The sequence below is a fragment of the Lampris incognitus genome, chromosome 21, assembly GCF_029633865.1.
Source record: "Lampris incognitus isolate fLamInc1 chromosome 21, fLamInc1.hap2, whole genome shotgun sequence".
NCBI classification, from domain to species: domain Eukaryota; kingdom Metazoa; phylum Chordata; class Actinopteri; order Lampriformes; family Lampridae; genus Lampris; species Lampris incognitus.
In genome coordinates, this window is record NC_079231.1 from 1469453 (window position 1) to 1490457 (window position 21005).

Consider the following 21005-nt stretch of genomic DNA (forward strand, 5'->3'; position numbering starts at 1 on the left):
CTGTCTGTCTGTCTCTCTGTCTGTCTGTCTGTCTCTCTGTCTGTCTCTCTCATGTTTAAATGGTGAAGTCATCTGGAAGAGGGGCCTTCTTCTCTCCTGCAAAGAGCAGAGTGAAACAGAACAGAACGGAACATAACGGAACAGAACAGAACAGAATGGAGCAGAACAGAATGGAGCAGAATAGAACAGAACAGAATAGAGCAGAACAGAACAGAACAGAATGGAGCAGAATAGAACAGAACAGAATAGAACAGAACAGAACATAGCAGAACAGAACAGAACAGAACGGAACAGAACAGAATAGAGCAGAACAGAATAGAGCAGAATAGAACAGAACAGAACAGAACGGAACAGAATGGAGCAGAACAGAACAGAATAGAGCAGAACAGAACAGAATAGAGCAGAATAGAACAGAACGGAACAGAACAGAACAGAACAGAATGGAACGGAACAGAATGGAGCAGAACAGAATGGAGCAGAATAGAACAGAACAGAATAGAGCAGAACAGAACAGAATGGAGCAGAATAGAACAGAACAGAACAGAACATAGCAGAACAGAACAGAACGGAACAGAACAGAACGGAACAGAACAGAATAGAGCAGAACAGAACAGAACAGAACGGAACAGAATAGAGCAGAATAGAACAGAACGGAACAGAATAGAGCAGAACAGAACAGAATAGAGCAGAACAGAACAGAATAGAGCAGAGCAGAATAGAACAGAACGGAACAGAATAGAGCAGAACAGAACAGAACAGAATGGAACGGAACAGAATGGAGCAGAATAGAACAGAACAGAATAGAGCAGAACAGAACAGAACAGAATGGAGCAGAATAGAACAGAACAGAACAGAACAGAACATAGCAGAACAGAACAGAACGGAACAGAACAGAATAGAGCAGAACAGAACGGAACAGAATAGAGCAGAACAGAACAGAATAGAACAGAACATAGCAGAACAGAACAGAACAGAACGGAACAGAACAGAATAGAGCAGAACAGAACGGAACAGAACAGAACAGAATGGAGCAGAACAGAAGAGGATGGAGTGATGTACAGTAGCGACAGCTTAACATACTTGGTTATTGTGTTGCCCTACACCACAGAGTGACTCTGGTAACAAGCAGAACCAGTACGGCTCCATTCAGACGACATGGATGTTGGTTGGCTGGATTCTTTTCATGTCTTGACTCGACTGTGGTTGAGTACTTTTGCTGTTTACTGTAATATTTTATCCACAACTGAGGCCTTCCTTCTGCAGCTGAACAACCAAACCCTCTAATCCACATGAGTCTCAGACAGAAAGATCTTGCACTGAGATGTGACTTACCATGAAACACAACAGTAGCAGACACAGTGTACACAAAGAGACAATACACAGATATAATATACACAAATATACAATATATGCAGAGACACACCTAAACTAAAGATAAAGCAGAAAATAACATAGTACACTACATATCCTCCCAGGGTCGAGTATGACTGTCCTCCTTCTGGGTCCTTGTAGGTCTTCAGGTGGGCATAGAGGCCGATCCTGAAGCCACATATTTTGGGGCAATGTGAGCAGGGGTGTGAAGAAGTGGTTGAGGGTGTGGTTTGGGCCTTTCCGGTAACTCTGGTAACTCGCTCCTTTCTGAGTCTGCTTGTTTCCAGCAGCATGATGGAGGTCATGGTTGTACCACGCAGCACCCTCATGGACAGCCAGTCTCCAGACCTCCCTGTTTTTTGCTGCTTGTCCCCAGGTGTTAAGGTTAGTGCCAAACCTTTTGACGTGGGCCTCAATGTTGTCTTTATATCACTTCTTTTGTCCTCCTGGGGCACGGCCTCCTGTCACGAGCTGAGAGTAAAGGACTTGTTTCAGGAGGAGAGAGTCCGGCATGCGGAGGACATGGCCAGTCCAGCTCAGCTGATGTTGTGCGATAGTGGCAGTTATAGTAGGCATATTGGCCTCCTCGAGGACGCTGAAGTTGGTGCGCTTATCCTCCCATCTGATCTTAAGGATTTTCCTGACGCCTTGCTGTTGGTTGGTCAGGTGCCTGCTATATGTGGTCCAAGTTTCTGATCGATACAGTAGGGTGGGCAGCACTACTGCTTTGTACACCAGAATTTTTGCTTTGGCCTGAAGGTTGCGGTGTTCAAAAACCCTTTTACTCAATCTTGAGAAGGCCCGGGTGGCACAACTGAGACGATGGTGTATTTCAATGTCAACGTTGGTGTAACCTCTATATTCTGGTCACGACTCCAAAGCAGAAACCACATCCACGCAGATACGTCGGGTTCAGGTGACAAATGTCCCATTTATTATTGTCTGGCAATGAATCAAAATAACAGTTGGTCAAGTTCAAGTTAAAATATGTATAGTACTCCAGCTCCATCTCCGCCACAATCAACACGGAAAGGGGACTCCTCTAGTTAACCAGTGTGATCGTATAGTTTGAATGATACACATGTACATACGAGCTAACGAACCCACGTCACGTGAACCCGTTTTCTCATTCTGAAGTACGACAGTCTGCTAGCTAACATGCTAGCATGCAAACAACAAAATACAAAATGTATTACACGGCAAAAAATACGCAATAAACATACCTGGCAATGAATCAAAACAACAGTTGGTCAAGTTCGTTACAACAGGAATAGTACTCCAGCTGCTGTACGTGAAAATAAAATACAGTCAGAAGTTTGTTTAGAATGTTCGCGACAGCATTCGCGCCTCATTAGCTAGCATTAGCTAGCATTTCAGAACGCGTTCAACTAGCATCAATATAGTCGATAAAAATAAGCAAAATAAACATTCACAACCGTCTGAGCTCCATGTAATGTGATCTACGTACATTCATAAGGCACTTTACAGTTAGATAACACTTGTAAGCAGATTATGACATATTATATCATAAAACAGAAGCAGAGCTCATATTTTGACGTACCTGTTGTGTATAAGTCACAACAGTGTGACTGTAGTCTAGGACACTACAGCTTTAAGTTTTACTACAGCCGGTTTACGGCAGCCGGTTTACGGAAGTAACACGTGACGTGGTTGATGCTATGCTGTACGTGTATGTGACGTTTACTGTGGCAGCAATAAACACAGTTTGATTCAAAGTCGTGGTCCGAGTTTTGCTGGACCCAACATTGGCGACGAGGATGGGATTTTCCCCTCACGCCTCTCTCTCCCTTCCTGGCTCTACCCGGCGAACCACCGGTTCCTTGGACTCGCTGGCATGAATCGTTCGAGACATTCATCGCGGCTGCGGGTTTGGTGGACGTGGAAGACTCACGGCAGAGAGCCCTGCTGATACACCACTTGGGCAGCGAGGGCCAGCGGATCTTTAGGACGCTCGGATCCACTCCTACATACGCGGCTTGTGTTGCTAAGCTTGCTGGACATGTTGCCGCTCCACAGAGCGTCATACTCCGGCGGATTGTTTTCCGTCAGCGCCAGCAGCGCGCGGGAGAGTCAGTACATCACTACATAGCTGACTTGAGGGGTCTGGCTGGCCTCTGTAAATTCGGGGCTCTGGAAGATGAACTAATAAGGGACCAGCTGGTAGAACACATCAATAACCATAAAGTCAGAGAGAAACTGCTCATGTCCCCGGATGATTTGACTCTGTCGAAGGCAGTGGAAATAGCATTCCAGGTGGAGTCTGCAGCTGGATTAGCATCTCAATTAGCATGTTCCCCACTATCCATGCTGGCAACACAGACTGTACAGCCCGCCTCGACTCCACCCGAACCCGAGGTGAGCAACGCAGAGGTGAATTTTGCTGGGCGCCAGAGAGCGCCAACACACATGGCATGTAGTAATTGCGGCTCTTCAAATCACCCCACCCGTAGCCCTACCTGCCCGGCCAAAGGACAGACATGTTCATGTTGCGGCAAGTTAAACCACTTTGCGAGGGTTTGTCGTTCCAACCCTGCTGCTTCCCCTCAAACGCAAAGTGTTTCCCGCCCACCGGCGCCAACGACCATCCATTCAGTAAGCTCCCAGGCCCGGCCCTTCAAGTGGTGCACTGTGGAATTGGACGGGGTGTGTTTGCCGCTCCTGCTAGACACAGGGGCTTCAAAGTCATTACTGAACGTGTCCACAGTCCAACGGCTTTTTCCCTGCGGCACATCAGGACTGATGCGGAGGACCTGTACGGCTATGCCAATTCCAAGATTGGTATGGCGGGCACCGTAGACTTTTCAATTCGGTATGGGATCAAAGCCCTCACCTCATTCACTTCCCAGGTGTCCCATCATGGAGCTAACCTTATGGGTCTGGAGTTGTTCTGTGACTTAGGGTTCTCTCTCATGGACAATGCTGGCTGTACCATCCTGGCTGTGGGCCTGTCATGGCAGCAGCACTGGCCTTCTCTGTTCAGCGGCCTGGGCTGCCTAACTGCTTTTAACCACCAGCCCCTCCTGAATCCTGAGGTGCGCGCAGTCATCCAGCCTCTGCACCACCTACCTCTTGCCCTGCGTGACGACGTAACTGCTGAACTGGGGAAGCTGCTAGACGCAGGCATAATGGAGCGCGTGGACGCATCGCCCTGGATCTCCAACCTGGTGGTGGCAAAGAAAAAGTCAGGAGGGCTGCGTCCATGCATCGATCTCAGGTCGGTGAACAAGGCAGTGATTCTGGATAAGTAGCCACTACCGACAGTAGAGGAGTTGACGGCCAAATTTCACGGCTCCTCCGTGTTCTCAAAACTCGACCTCCGCCAGGGCTACCTGCAGGTCCCACTACACCCAGACAGCCGTGACCTCACTGCCTTTGTGACACACACTGGGGTTTACCGCTACACACGTATGCCATTCGGCCTCAGCTCTGCCCCCAGTTGCTTTCAGAAAATTATGTCCACTATATTTGCCGGCATTCCTGGGGTGGTCATCTACCTGGATGACATTGTGGTGCACGGCCCGACTGCAGCCGTCCATGATGAGCGCCTCACTAGGGTGCTCAATGTCCTCGCCAGCCACAATCTCACGCTGAATGGCGAGAAGTGCACCTTCTCAGTACCCGCCATCGAGTTTGTGGGTTTCCGCCTGACTGCTGATGGCGTCAGCCCGCTCCTTTCTAATGTGGAGGCAATACAACGCCTCCCTGAACCCACATGCTCGACCCAGCTCGCTTCCTTCCTGGGTATGACGGCCTATTACTTGCGCTTCCTGCCTCAGTATTCTTCGACCACAACCCCACTACGGGAACTCCTAAAAAAGGATGCGGCCTGGACATGGACCCCGGCCTGCTCTGCAGCTGTGCGCCAGCTTAAGGAACAGCTTACATCTCCCCCGGTGCTGGCACATTTTGACATTAACAGCCCCACTATAGTGACCTGTGACGCCTCCAACACAGCAGTGGGCGCTGTGCTGTCCCAGCTCCAGCATGACACCGGGCGCCCTGTTGCATTCGCCTCTTGCTCACTCACTGCGGCTGAACAGAAATACTCCGTGGGGGAGCGGGAGGCATTGGCATGTGTGTGGGCGTGTGAGCGTTGGCACATGTACCTGTATGGGAGGCACTTCACGCTGCAGACTGACCACCAGGCCCTTACGTCCCTACTCGTTTCGTCGGGGTCAGGACACAAACCGCTGCGGGTTCACCGCTGGTCCGAGAGGCTCCAGCAGTACGACTTCTCCCCTCAGTTCACCCCAGGTCGGGATAACGTAGTGGCGGACCTTCCTTCCAGAGCTAGCCCTGGCCCCGCACCAGACTCAGGCCCAGACCTAACGGAGCCAGACCTCATTCAGATGTTGCACGCCCCACTCCAAACTGCAGTTTCTCTCCAGGACCTCCAGCTTGCCTCGGACGCGGACCCCCTCCTCGTCCCAACTGCGTACCTTCATCCGGGAGGGCTGGCCCCTGACGGTCCCTGAGTAGCTGGTACCGTACAGGAGGGTCAGGGAGGAGCTGTCCTGTTGGCATGATGTCTGCGTGGCTCGGGGCTCTGCACAGTGGTCCCTGTCGGCCTGCGGGCACGTATCCTGGCCATGGCCCATGAAGGTCATTTGGGCATTGTGAAGGTGAAGCAGCGTTGCAGGAGCCTTGTGTGGTGGCCGGGCATTGACAGGGACATCGAGGCCATGGTAAAAGACCGCACAGCCTGCCTCGTCAGTGGGAAGACCGGCCCGCCGGCCCCACCCCCACTACAACCAGTACACTGGCCTGCCACTGCCTGGGAGCACATCCAGGTGGATATCTGTGGGGAGCTCCACGGTGTCCCGCATAGTCAGCGCTTCCTTGTGGTGGCATACGACCTCCACTCTAAGTGGCCGGAAGTGATCGCTGCGGGTTCGGTCACGACCCAGGTGGTCACTGCCTTCCTCGCCTCTCTGTTTGCCAGATGGGGGATCCCTAACAGAATCACTACGGATAACGGCCCGCAGTTTATCTCAGCTGAGTTTGCAGCTTTCCTGGCAGACAAAGGGATCAACCACATTCGCACTGCCTTTTACCACCCAGAAGCCAATGGGGGTGTGGAAAGGTTCAACCAAACACTAAAAAACGGCATCAGGGCACATCTGGCTGACGGTCTACCTTTCTCAGCTGCTTTACTTCACACCATGCTGCACTACCGGGCGACACCACACTCAACCACAGGCAGCTCACCAGCCCACCTCATGATAGGCCGGGAGCTCCAACTTCCTCTGGATCGCCTGCGAGCACAGTTGGTTACCGCACCTGCATCGGTAACGCTGGTCCAGCACAGCAGCAGGGTCGCTGGCCGTCAACGTCAGATGAAACAGCGGTTTGACAGGAGGCTTTAAGTGCGTGCGCCACAGTTCTGGACTGAGTCCGGGTCCGTCGGCCGCACCGGGGTCACAAATTGCTCTCCTTCTGGTCGGCACCACTGCAGGTCATCAGTCAGCTAGGTGCAGCGACATTCCGCCTCTCTGATGGGTCACGATGGCATGCCAGCCGACTTCACAAGGTAACTCCACCTAACACCACACACCCCAATGCCTTGGAGAACTGGGGTTCCATGGCGGCAGACTGTGACTTTCTCATAGCACAGCCAGAACCCGCAGAGGGACACCCAGCTGAGGGTGGGGGCCCCGCAGCTGATCATGAGGCCCGGCCAGCTCGAGCTCGGGCTCCACCAGGCTATCTGAAAGACTATGTTACGGACTTCTGACGTTTAGGTTAGTTAGAGCGTGGCCTGTCACGTGGCAGAATAATCCACATGGCTACGCTGGTAACTGTAGTCCACCCAGTTTACCTAGTTGTGATACAGTTCATTCATGTTCACTGTTCTGGTGATTTCTGTAGAGGGGGGGAGAAAATGTTGTGTATAAGTCACAACAGTGTGACTGTAGTCTAGGACACTGCAGCTTTAAGTTTTACTACAGCCGGTTTACGGCAGTCGGTTTACGGCAGTAACACGGGACGTGGTTGATGCTATGCTGTACGTGTATGTGACGTTTACTGTGGCAGCAATAAACACAGTTTGATTCAAAGTCGTGGTCCGAGTTTTGCTAGATACAACAGTACTGTCTTCGCCACAATCATCATGGAAAGGGAACGACTGTAGCTAAGACAGCCAACTGAAGCAACCAGTAATAGCCAGGTTATACCAGAAGGGGGCATCATTGCAACGCAACACAAAGAAACAAGAAATATCACTTTAAACGTTATTCTCTTGGGAAAATAAACGGAATATTTTGACGAACTTCATACAAATAAATGCAGGTATTTTCATTCCTGCTACATTGGCTTTGGAAGAGAGAAGGCTGCCAAGATATGGGAACTGTTCCACCTTTTCGAGTCTACAGATTGATGGGGGCAGAGCAAGTATATTTTTGTTTGGTGGGGGTTAGTAGCGGATGTGGGTCTTTTTTATGTTAATGGTCAAGCCAAGCTGCTTGTATGCATTTGCAAAGGTGTCCAGTATGTTCTGTAGTTCTTCTACAAGGGACACTAAGGTGTTGTCATCGGTGTACTGCAGCTCTATGATGGATGTGGTGGTGGTTTCATCTTTAGCCCTGAATCTGTTCATATTGAGAAGATTCCCATCAGTCCTGTACATGATTTTGACTCCCTGAGGCAGATTGGGACCTGTGAGGTGGTGGATGGTGGCAATGAAGACAGAGAACAGGGCCTTGTTTAACTCCTGTGTGGACCTTGAAAGACTCTGTCTCGTCTCCATAACCGCTGAGTACTCTACCTGACATACTGTCATGCAGTAGTCATACATATTACTACATATAGACAGTAATACTATACATATTACTACATAAAAACAGTTGCTTGTTTGCTTGCTGGTAGTCCATCGAGTCCGATGATGGCGTCCCTCCTCATTAACGGTGTGTTCTTTGATGACTGTAGAGCCCAGTTCTTGATCCACAAGTTTTATTGCACGTTGGGCATATGAAGTGTGAGTTTGTGGGGGCAGGCATGGTTGTGTCTCCTTAGTCTTTCCTGTTGTTTTTTCACATTCCTCTCCATTTCCAGCTGTTCCATACCTCTGTGGCAGATCTCCCACCAGTTGGAATGGTTGATGACAGCTTGCTCCAGTCTCAAGGGGTTGATACAACACTTCTTCAGCGAAGTTTTTAGCTGGTCTTTTTATCGCTTCTTCTGACCACCAGCGGCTCAGATGAAGCTGTCCATACAGGACTTGACGTGGCAGGCGTTCTTGAGGCATCCTGATGACATGCCTAAGCCAGCGCAGTTGGTGTTCAGTGACCATGGCTTCTATGCTCTTGCAGTTTGTCCTAGCAAGAATCTCAGCATGAGGAACACGGTCATGCCATGTAAAATCTTTGCCAAATCATATATACGGATCATAAATTTGCATACAGGATCAGTCGAGGCCCGGGTTACCAGCAACCACCCTACTGTTGGCCAGTAGGGTGCCGGTGGAAACTATGTTACTGTTGGGTCAAGGAGAAGGAGAAGGAAGGCATGTCCAAAGGCAGCGAGAGAGGAGGAAGGGTAGGAGTGTGGAGGTGAGAGTCAGAACTTTGAATGTTGGCACTATGGTTGGTAAAGGGAGAGAGCTGGCTGATATGATGGAGAGAAGAAAGGTAGGCATACTGTATGTTCAAGAGACCAAGTGGAAGGGGAGTAAGGCCAGGAGCATTGGAGGTGGGTTCAAACTCTTCTACCATGGTGAGAATGGAAGGAGTAATGGGGTAGGGGTAATTCTGAAGGAAGAGTACGTCAAGAGCGTGGTGGAGGTGAAGAGAGTGTCAGACAGAGTGATGAGCATGAAGCTGGAAATCGAAGGTGTGTTGATGAATGTTATCAGCACATATGCCCCCCCAAGTTGGGTGTGAGATGGAAGAGAAAGAAGAATTCTGGCGTGAGTAAGATGACGTGGTGGAGAGGGTAGCCAAGGAGGAGACAGTGGTGATTGGAGCTGACTTCAATGGACATGTTGGTGAAGAGAAAAGAGGTGATGAGGAGGTGGAGTGAAAGGAAATGTAGTGGAGGAAAGTGCACACAGGTGGACTATATCTTATGTAGGAGGTGCGATCTGAAAGGGATTGGAGACTGCAAGGTGGTGACAGGGGAGAATGTAACTAGGCAGCATCGGATGGTGGTCTGTAGGATGACTTTGGAGACGACTTTGGAGACGTGGAAGGTGAAGAAAGAAGACTGTTGTGTGAAGTTCAGGGAGGAGTTAAAACAGGCACTGGGTGGTAGTGAAGAGTTGCAGAGGAAGGAAGACAAGGAGACTTGGTGGTGGAATGAGGAAGTACAGCAAAGCATACAGAGGACGAGGTTTGCAAAGAAGAAGAGGGATAGTCAGAGAGATGAAGAAAGTAGACAGGAGTACAAGGAGATGCAGCGTAAAGCAAAGAGAGAGGTGGCAAAGGCAAAGGAAAAGGCGTATGGTGAGTTGTATGACAGATTAGACGCTAAGAAGGAGAAAAGGACTTGTACTGATTGGCTAGACAGAGGGACCGAGCTGGGAAGGACGTGCAGCAAGTTAGGGCGATCAAGGATAGAGATGGAAATGTGCTGACAAGCGAGGAGAGTGTGCTGAGAAGGTGGAAGGAGGACTTTGAGGTGCTGATGAATGAAGAAAATGAGAGAGAGAGAAGGTTGGGTGAAACCATCTGTCATTCCATGTGTGGAGGAGAGATGCTGGGTATATTGGGAGAAGGATGCTGAATATGGAGCTGCCAGGGAAGAGGAGAAGAGGAAGGCCAAAGAGGAGGTTTATGGATGTGGTGAGAGCGGACATGCAGGTGGCTGGTGTGACAGAGGAAGATGCAGAGGACAGGAAGAGGTGGTAACGGATGATGAACGGGAGCAGCCAAAAGTAGTAGTAGTAGTAGTAGGAGTAGTACCAGTAGCAGATGGTTTACAGTTAAGTGGGTTCAGTTCATTGGAAGACAACAAGATTTTGAACTTCATGTATTCATCAACATGGCCTTCCTCTTTTCCTCTTACCTGAGGAGTGTGGAGGTGAAGTAAACAGACACAAGTAGAGAAGAGACGTGTTAAAAACCAAACACACAACACACAACAAACACACATCATCAGTCTGGATTCTTTACAGCAGTTGTATAACACAGACTGGGAGACCAGAGAGAAGGTGTATTCAAGTAGTCTAACGGGGGGGGGGGGGGGCAGAGTCTGAACCAGGGCGTAGGTTGGTACTGTTGAAAAACAGGATACACACACACACACACACACACACACAAACTTCCATGGAATGTTAAAGGAAGGAAGAGGTCACATCATGGAGTTTCACAAAATACAATACAGTCATTACTGCACAGTGTGTGTGTGTGTGCGTGTGCGTGTGTGTGTGTAATAAGTAGGACGCACACAACCAGACTTTCCAACCAGATGAGAATGTGTGGAAATCCTCCTGGAATCTCTGCAGAAAACTCACACACACGCACGCGCACACACACACACACACACACACACACACACACACACACACACACACACACACACACACACACACACACACACACACACACACACAAATCTTTAACCATCAGAAGTACATGTCTAACCTTAATCCTCATCCCAGGTAATCTTAGTTCTAATTTTAATCCTGACCCTAAACAGACCGTTAAACGAGAGAGGACTGGGCAAAATGTCCTCACTGTGCAAAACCCACAGACTGTATAAAATAATGGAGGCAGACACCGTGATGTCACCCACTGGTTTGTGGACTACCGTTTTGAAGCCTCGAGTTTGGCATTATCCCGTCACCATAGTGATTTTTAAACCGGACGTGACCATATTCGGACAAGATGGTGGTGCTGGGGAGCAAGGGGTGGATCTGACTGACAAACCAAGGACACTATGTTGGCCCACAACCTGACCAGTGGCTCCGCCATGCGAAGTCTCTTTCCAAATGTATCGCACGCTAAGATAACAAGAACAACTCAAAATTGCTGCTTCACATGAACAATATCACAATATTTATGTGATGTGGAGCTTTGGGAGCATAGCACAGAAAAGATGGCTGCTGCCCTCCTCCAGGCAGAGGAGGATTTAAAAAGACACTTCCAGCTGTGGCAGGAGGAGAAGGAGCGTCTCTTTATATACCAAGAGGATCTCCTCTGTCAGAATGAGATCCTCCAGAGCCAGTGTCTCCTCAAATCTGAAGAGGCACATGCTGCTCTTTCTGCCAAGGAGGCCATGGAGCAAGAAAATGAGTTGATCCTACAAGACAAATATGTGCTCCTGGAGTAGGTGGAGGCCCTGCAGCGAGATGCCGTCCTGCAGACAGCCACCACCGAAAAGGATCAGGCATTAATCCAAAGTGCTAAATTGGTTCTTGAAGGTAACTTGGACCAGGTGGAATGCCTCTTACAGGAACTTTGCTGAGGGCAGCCGAGACTTGACATGAGTGACGCTACCCTCATCTGGGCATAGGAGGCGTTAATTAGACACCTCAAGCAGCTCCAGGAGAAGTCTTGTCTCCCCTTGGAGAATGAGGAGAGATCCATGAATAGCAGTGCAGATGACAGAGAGCAGGTGGAGGCCCTGCAGAGAGATGCCATCCTGCAGAAAGCGAGTCACCGCCCTGAAGGTGCAGGAGTCAGCACCTCCAAGTCTGAGGCCATGGTTCTCTTCCGGAAAATGGTGGATTGCTCCTTCCGGGTTGGGGATGAGTTGTTGCCGCAAGTGAAGGAGTTCAAGTATCTCGAGGTCTTGTTCACGAGTGAGGGTAGGATGGAGCGGAAGATTGACAGGCGGATTGGTGCAGCATCAGCAGTAATATGGACGTTGTACCGACCGTTGCGGTGAAGAGGGAGCTGAGCCAGGAGGCAAAGCTCTCAATTTACCAGTCAATCTTCGTTCCAACCCTCACCTGTGGTCATGAGCTTTGGGTAATGACTGAAAGGGTGAGATCGCGGGTACAAGCGGCTGAAATGAGTTTCCTCTGTGGAGTGTCTGGGCTCAGCCTTAGAGATAGGGTGAGGAACTCGGACATCCAGAGGGAGCTCGGAGTAGAGCCGCTGCTCCTTTGCAACGAAAGGAGCCAGTTGAGGTGGTTTGGGCATCTGATTAGGATGCCTCCTGGGCGCCTTCCTTTGGAGGTTTTCTGGGAACATTCAACTGGGAGCAGACCCCGGGGTAGACCCAGAACTTGCTGGAGGAACTACATGTCCTATCCGGCCTGGGAACACCTTGGGATCCCCCACCGCGACCCGACCCCGGAGAGGCGGCTGATGATATGAGATGAAGAGAGATGGCCTGTGAATTAAAACTATCCCTATATGCACTTGTCAGAGGGTAGGAGTTCAAACAGACTGTGTCCTAGGTGTGGGGGATCTGTGCTGATTCTACCTGCCCGTTTCCGGACTCTAGAGGTGCAAAAGTCTTGCAGGGTGGGCAGGGGAGTGCCGATGATTTTTTTTTCTGCTGTTCTGTTCGACCCCCGACCAGTTATCATGAACAAAGACAGAAATTATAGAGACCAAAACTGTTGTTTGTACCAAGCAGTATTTCTGCTGTAAAGCTGGACATTTTAAAATGGGGGTCTAAGGGGATTGACTCGCTTTTGGAGCCAGCCTCAAGTGGCCGTTCAAGGAACTGCAATTTTGATACTTTCGCATTGGCTTCATTTTCAGCCCTGGAGGTTGCTGCTTGGCAAAAACGTCCTCACTCTTAAGGCTCAAAAAGATAGAACTGCTGCGTTATACAGCGGTGACTGGGAGACCAGAGAGAAGTGTGTTCAAGTAGTTTAACAGAGAGAGGACTACAGTCTGGACCAGGAGCTTGGTTGGTACTGCTGAAAAACAGGATACCAACACACACACATGCACAGACAGCAACTTCCTGGTTAGTGCTGAGGGATACACTGCTATCTGGTGGCAACAGTGAGTCAGTGCATGCAAAATGTCAGATTTGAGACTCGCACACACACATACACAGAGTTTGGCTCAATCTGAAAGCTTTCCATTCGGATAAATGTGCTTTTGGATCTGTGCTGTATTGGAAGTGGTACCAGCTGACTTACTTTTACACATTCAATTCGTTTTGGTGGTGTAGTGTGATGTCTATGGGAAGCCACACAGTCACCATTCACATCAGTTCTCTGGAAGTTTTTCTCTGCATTTCATCTGCCACTGGATGCCAAGCCTGCTGGGAAATATGGGATTGCTTTATGACTCACATATGCAGATAGAAATGTTGCCTTTACGGGGTCTGTGAACATAGCTGCTGTTCTTCAGCAAGTCTCTTGAGCTATAGCTTGTAATTACATGCATGTGTCTTCATTAGCACGGAAGGGGGGTTGCAGCTCCCCCTAGTGGTGAGTGCAGCCCCCCCAGTTGTGGCAGGTGGCTGTGTAACATCTTAGACCCAACAGTATGCCTAACTTTTCCTAATGTACAAATGCACAAAAATAAGAATACCTTCATTTTACGCGGTGGGCGAGGCTGTGTGGAATGTACATCTTCAACAGTCACACGAGGAAACACTCCATTCCAACCCTGCTACACACACACACACACACACACACACACACCATACAGACAAAACTATGACGTCATACTGTAGCGACCGGGGGAGGCGGTCTCTCTGTCGGCGGTCCTGCGCTGGGGGAGTGCAGTGGCTGATGGGACTGTTAATGTTAGATTTAAAATTGTGTTTTAATGATGTTGTGTTCATGTTGTGGTTATTCTTGTGTTGTTGTTGTTTTGGGGGCTCGACTCAGACCAAGTAGGGGACCATTTACTGACTGATTGTAGGACTGGGACTGATGTCACCTCTTGGGACATGGGGGGGGGGGGGGGGGACTTGTTACACTGTTGTCCGTTCTGGCCGGTGTGAATAAAAGCGCACCTCCGGGGTCGTGTGGTGTATGGGGCAGAGGAGTTGCGATTAAAAAGAGATCTCTGCCTCTTGACTCGTTCTTCCACGCCGACTCGCCACCATACTTCTGGTTTAGTTGGCAGCCCCCCCACCTAAAACATCTTCTCACACGCCTGTGTCTTGTTGGCACCATGTGACATTAAAAACACCCTCGGCTGTTCTTCCAACAGCCAAAATCCAGAAAGTCACTTGGTACAGTTTTACATCTCATCTGACTACAGACCAAAGAATGACGGCTGTTTAAGGTTACCGACTTTCAGCTGAGACTTCCTCAAGACAAATGTCTGTGCTTGTCTGGGGACAGCAAGTAAGAAAGCAGGGGCTACAACTTAACAAGAGGACTTTTTTTTCATTTATTGATGATCTTGGAAATACACCACCAGACAGACACACACAGCTCAGGCGTAGTACTGCAGGTTGGCCTTCTTCTTTGCCTGGACCTCCAGGATTCCCTCCATGTAATCCTCATGGTTCAACTCGGTTGCCCCACGACGCAACGCTATCATCCCCTGTAGAGAGAGGAAGACATCACACAACACTCGTCTGCCGAGTCCTGTCACTGTCAGTTACTTTGTCAGTGTGGTAAAATACACAAAGTCAATACAGCATCCACGCAAATGAACAGAGAGAGACAGACAGACAGAGAGAGAGACAGACAGACAGAGGGAGACAGAGAGACAGACAGACAGACAGTGAGAGGGAGAGTGAGAGAGAGAGAAAGAAAAAGAGAGAGAGAGAGAGAGACAGACAGACAGACAGTGAGAGGGAGAGTGAGAGAGAGAGAAAGAAAAAGAGAGAGAGAGAGAGAGAGAGCGAGAGAGAGAGCGAGAGCGAGTGAGCGAGCGAGCGAGAGAGAGAGAGAGAGAGAGAGAACCATGACTGATCAGAAACTGAGAAAGACACTATGTACAGACTCAGTGATCACAGCTTGGCCATAGAGACTGGCCGACACAGGCAGACCTGCTGCCCAGAGAAGACAGGCTGTGTCAGCTCTGTCCAGAGAGACAGGTGGAGACAGAGCAACACTTCCTGCTACAATGTAGCACATACCAAGACTTAAGAACAAATTCTTCACAAAAATTAGATGTAAATTCCAAGACTTGGACACACTCTCTGACCAGACCGAAATGACTTGGGACACACTCTGACCAGACCAAAATGACTTGGACCCACTCTCTGACCAGACCAAAATGACTTGGACACACTCTGACCAGACCAAAATGACTTGGACACTCTCTCTGACCAGACCAAAATGACTCGGACACACTCTGACCAGACCGAAATGACTTGGACCCACTCTCTGACCAGACCGAAATGACTTGGACCCACTCTCTGACCAGACCGAAATGACTTGGACACACTCTCTGACCAGACCGAAATGACTTGGACCCACTCTCTGACCAGACCAAAATGACTTGGACCCACCCTCTGACCAGACCAAAATGACTCGGACACACTCTGACCAGACCAAAATGACTCGGACACACTCTGACCAGAACAAAATGACTCGAACACTGACCAGACCAAAAGGACTTGGACACACTCTCCGACCAGACCAAAATGACTTGGACACAGTCTCTGACCAGACCAAAATGATTGGACACACTCTCTGACCAGACCAACATGACTTGGACACACTCTCTGACCAGACCAATATGACTTGGACACACTCTCTGACCAGACCAAAATGACTTGGATACACTCTCTGACCAGACCAAAATGACTTGGACACACTCTCTGACCAGACCAAAATGACTTGGACACACTCTCTGACCAGACCAAAATGACTTGGACACACTCTTTGACCAGACCAAAATGACTTGGACACTCTTTGACCAGACCAAAATGACTTGGACACACTCTCTGACCAGACCAAAATGACTTGGACACAGTCTCTGACCAGACCAAAATGATTGGACACACTCTGACCAGACCAAAATGACTTGGACACAGTCTCTGACCAGACCAAAATGATTGGACACACTCTGACCAGACCAAAATGACTTGGACACACTCTGACCAGACCAAAATGACTTGGACACACTCTCTGACCAGACCAAAATGACTTGGACACAGTCTGACCAGACCAAAATGACTTGGACACACTCTCTGACCAGACCAAAATGACTTGGACACACTCTCTGACCAGACCAAAATGACTTGGACACACTCTCTGACCAGACCAAAATGACTTGGACACAGTCTGACCAGACCAAAATGACTTGGACACACTCTCTGACCAGACCAAAATGATTGGACACACTCTGACCAGACCAAAATGACTTGGACACACTCTGACCAGACCAAAATGACTTGGACACACTCTCTGACCAGACCAAAATGACTTGGACACAGTCTGACCAGACCAAAATGACTTGGACACACTCTCTGACCAGACCAAAATGACTTGGACACACTCTCTGACCAGACCAAAATGACTTGGACACAGTCTGACCAGACCAAAATGACTTGGACACACTCTCTGACCAGACCAAAATGCAACATGTACTTGAGGAAAACGGTGTCAGCTCATAGATGCAGCGTTGCCAATGATTGCTGCTTCATCGAGTCCGGCCATAGTCGGGTCTGCCGAGACCGGGGCACGAACCCCGCATAACTGTATTTTTGATGCTTTGGCAACATTGTTGTAAAACGTTCATGCCAATAAAGCCCTTTGAACTGAAGTGAATTGAATTGAATTGAGAGACAGAGAGAGGAAGAGACAGGGGGAGAGAGAGAGAGAGAGAGAGAGGGAGGGAGAGGGGGGGGGGAGAGGGAGACAGAGAGAGACAAAATATGTACAAAACGTATGTCATGCCAATAAAGTAAATATTGAATTGAACTGAGAGACAGAGAGAGGAAGAGACAGGGGGAGAGAGAGAGAGGGAGGGAGGGAGAGGGAGACAGAGAGAGACAAAATATGTACAAAACGTATGTCATGCCAATAAAGTAAATATTGAATTGAACTGAGAGACAGAGAGAGGAAGAGACAGGGGGAGAAAAGACAGGCAGGTCTGTAAGAAAAGTGCTTAAATTAACTGTAAGAAGTTCTCTGACATCCGGCTCTGAACATGGGCCCGGTTCAGCCTGAGTGAACATCACCACCATGATGGACTTCAAGAAAGAAGGCTGGAACTCCCACCAGATGATGGTCTGTGTGTGTCTGTGTGTGTGTGTGTGTGTGTGTGTGTGTGTGTGTGTGTGTGTGTGTGTGTGTGTGTGTGTGTGTGTACACACTTACAGCCTCTACACACACAGCTTTACACTGAGCTCCATTGAAGTCATCTGTGCAGCGGGCAAGTTCTTCATAGTTCACATCAGGACTGAAATTCAACATTTATTCACGATTAAAATTATATTACAAGACAAGAATTACAACATGGTCACTTTAAAGATGCAGACAGTTTTCTGAAAAACATTATTTGCTTTCTGTTCTCAGTCAGCTGAAGTCTTTCCATTCCTTTTTTTTCTCTCATCTGTAATCTATTACAGCTCCATGTCATCTAATGTAATCCATTACAGCTCAATTACATCTAATGTAATCTATTACCTCTAGTCTAGATTGCAAGTGTCGTTGCCAGCGTTGCGCTCGTGAGACGACAGCGTTTGCTGGACACTGAGCGACTGTCCGCCGGTGGAGCAGCAAAAAAGTATGGTCATGTGTGAGTATTCTTCATCTATTTTTCCATCAACACTGATGCAAATGACTGACGTTTATGTCATTCATAATTCTACTATGAACCTGACGGCCAAGTAGGCTACTCTCCTATTTTAACCTACAAGCCTACAGAGCCACAGGCTGCTGTGTACTAAAGCTATTTGTCCATCATAGCAGTTGTGGTGTTGAGGGAGAGAGGGGGTGTGGGTCATGAGAGCAGACATGACAGCTGTTGTGGTGGAGGGTTGGTGTGGCCTCGGGTGTAGCGGACGGATGGGGTTTGGGTCACGGAGAGCAGACACGATAGTTGTTGTGGTGGAGAGTTGGTGTGGCCTCGGATGTAGCTGACGGAGGGGGCGTGGCTCATTGAGAGCAGACACGATAGTTGTTGTGGTGGAGGGTTGGTGTGGCCTCGGGTGTAGCTGACGGAGGGGGCGTGGCTCATTGAGAGCAGACACGATAGTTGTTGTGGTGGAGAGTTGGTGTGGCCTCGGATGTAGCTGACGGAGGGGGCGTGGCTCATTGAGAGCAGACACGATAGTTGTTGTGGTGGAGGGTTGGTGTGGCCTCGGGTGTAGCTGACGGAGGGGGCGTGGGTCACGGAGAGCAGACACGATAGTTGTTGTGGTGGAGAGTTGGTGTGGCCTCGGATGTAGCTGACGGAGGGGGCGTGGGTCACGGAGAGCAGACACGATAGTTTTTTTGGTGGAGGGTTGGTGTGGCCTCGGGTGTAGCTGACGGAGGGGGCGTGGGTCACGGAGAGCAGACATGATAGTTTTTTTGGTGGAGGGTTGGTGTGGCCTCGGGTGTAGCTGACGGAGGGGGCGTGGGTCACGGAGAGCAGACATGATAGTTTTTTTGGTGGAGGGTTGGTGTGGCCTCGGATGTAGCGGACGGAGGGGGCGTGGGTCACGGAGAGCAGACACGATAGTTGTTGTGGTGGAGGGTTGGTGTGGCCTCGGGTGTAGCGGACGGATGGGGCGTGGGTCACGGAGAGCAGACACGATAGTTGTTGTGGTGGAGGGTTGGTGTGGCCTCGGGTGTAGCGGACGGATGGGGCGTGGGTCACGGAGAGCAGACACGATAGTTGTTGTGGTGGAGAGTTGGTGTGGCCTCGGATGTAGCTGACGGAGGGGGCGTGGGTCACGGAGAGCAGACACGATAGTTGTTGTGGTGGAGGGTTGGTGTGGCCTCGGATGTAGCTGACGGAGGGGGCGTGGGTCACGGAGAGCAGACATGATAGTTTTTTTGGTGGAGGGTTGGTGTGGCCTCGGATGTAGCTGACGGAGGGGGCGTGGGTCACGGAGAGCAGACATGATAGTTTTTTTGGTGGAGGGTTGGTGTGGCCTCGGGTGTAGCTGACGGAGGGGGCGTGGGTCACGGAGAGCAGACATGATAGTTTTTTTGGTGGAGGGTTGGTGTGGCCTCGGGTGTAGCTGACGGAGGGGGCGTGGGTCACGGAGAGCAGACATGATAGTTTTTTTGGTGGAGGGTTGGTGTGGCCTCGGGTGTAGCTGACGGAGGGGGTGTGGGTCATGGAGAGCAGACATGATAGTTTTTTGGTGGAGGGTTGGTGTGGCCTCGGGTGTAGCTGACGGAGGGGGCGTGGGTCACGGAGAGCAGACATGATAGTTTTTTTGGTGGAGGGTTGGTGTGGCCTCGGGTGTAGCTGACGGAGGGGGCGTGGGTCACGGAGAGCAGACACGATAGTTGTTGTGGTGGAGGGTTGGTGTGGCCTCGGATGTAGCTGACGGAGGGGGCGTGGGTCACGGAGAGCAGACACGATAGTTGTTGTGGTGGAGGGTTGGTGTGGCCTCGGGTGTAGCTGACGGAGGGGGCGTGGGTCATGGAGAGCAGACACGATAGTTGTTGTGGTGGAGGGTTGGTGTGGCCTCGGGTGTAGCTGACGGAGGGGGCGTGGGTCACGGAGAGCAGACACGATAGTTGTTGTGGTGGAGGGTTGGTGTGGCCTCGGGTGTAGCTGACGGAGGGGGCGTGGCTCATTGAGAGCAGACACGATAGTTGTTGTGGTGGAGAGTTGGTGTGGCCTCGGATGTAGCTGACGGAGGGGGCGTGGCTCATTGAGAGCAGACACGATAGTTGTTGTGGTGGAGGGTTGGTGTGGCCTCGGGTGTAGCTGACGGAGGGGGCGTGGGTCACGGAGAGCAGACACGATAGTTGTTGTGGTGGAGGGTTGGTGTGGCCTCGGGTGTAGCTGACGGAGGGGGCGTGGCTCATTGAGAGCAGACACGATAGTTGTTGTGGTGGAGAGTTGGTGTGGCCTCGGATGTAGCTGACGGAGGGGGCGTGGCTCATTGAGAGCAGACACGATAGTTGTTGTGGTGGAGGGTTGGTGTGGCCTCGGGTGTAGCTGACGGAGGGAGCGTGGGTCACGGAGAGCAGACACGATAGTTGTTGTGGTGGAGGGTTGGTGTGGCCTCGGGTGTAGCTGACGGAGGGGGCGTGGCTCATTGAGAGCAGACACGATAGTTGTTGTGGTGGAGAGTTGGTGTGGCCTCGGATGTAGCTGACGGAGGGGGCGTGGCTCATTGAGAGCAGACACGATAGTTGTTGTGGTGGAGGGTTGGTGTGGCCTCGGATGTAGCTGACGGAGGGGGCGTGGGTCACGGAGAGCAGACACGATAGTTGTTGTGGTGGAGGGTTGGTGTGGCCTCGGGTGTAGCTGACGGAGGGGGCGTGGGTCACGGAGAGCAGACACGATAGCGAGCAGCCTCAGGTGTGCCAGACTAACTGGCCTTCATACTGTGCAGGGAAGCTGGGTCTTGAACCGACAGGCATGAACACACAGAGGCGAACACGGCGAAGTGACAGGGAGGAGCAGCCGCACAGCAGCGCCCCCTGCAGCGTGCCCACAAAACACACTTTGACCTTTGTAAATAGACTTTTAAATAAAAGACCCGGCTTCGCCAACCGTCCTACAAGTCCTCCATCTCTAAACCGTCCTGTGGCACGAGAGTTGCCACAGCTATAAACAACGTGCTCCCATAGCCTCGCTTTGTGGCATCGTCTCCATCTCAGGAAACCTGCTGCTAAGCGC

General features: G+C 50.4%; 1 protein-coding gene across 3 annotated transcripts in view; it reads right to left on the reverse strand.

Moving 5' to 3' along the window:
* Positions 1-14622: 14622 nt before the first annotated feature.
* The window catches only part of psmc3 (proteasome 26S subunit, ATPase 3), a 30281-nt gene continuing 23898 nt past the window's right edge, over positions 14623-21005 (reverse strand). For all 3 annotated transcript variants that reach the window (XM_056301176.1, XM_056301175.1, XM_056301177.1), the window contains 2 exons: positions 17531-17612; positions 14623-14798 (listed from right to left, as the gene is read on the reverse strand). In XM_056301176.1, coding sequence (XP_056157151.1) covers positions 14688-14798; positions 17531-17612 — 193 coding nt within the window. In that variant the 3' untranslated portion in view covers positions 14623-14687. The remainder of the gene's footprint in view (positions 14799-17530; positions 17613-21005) is intronic.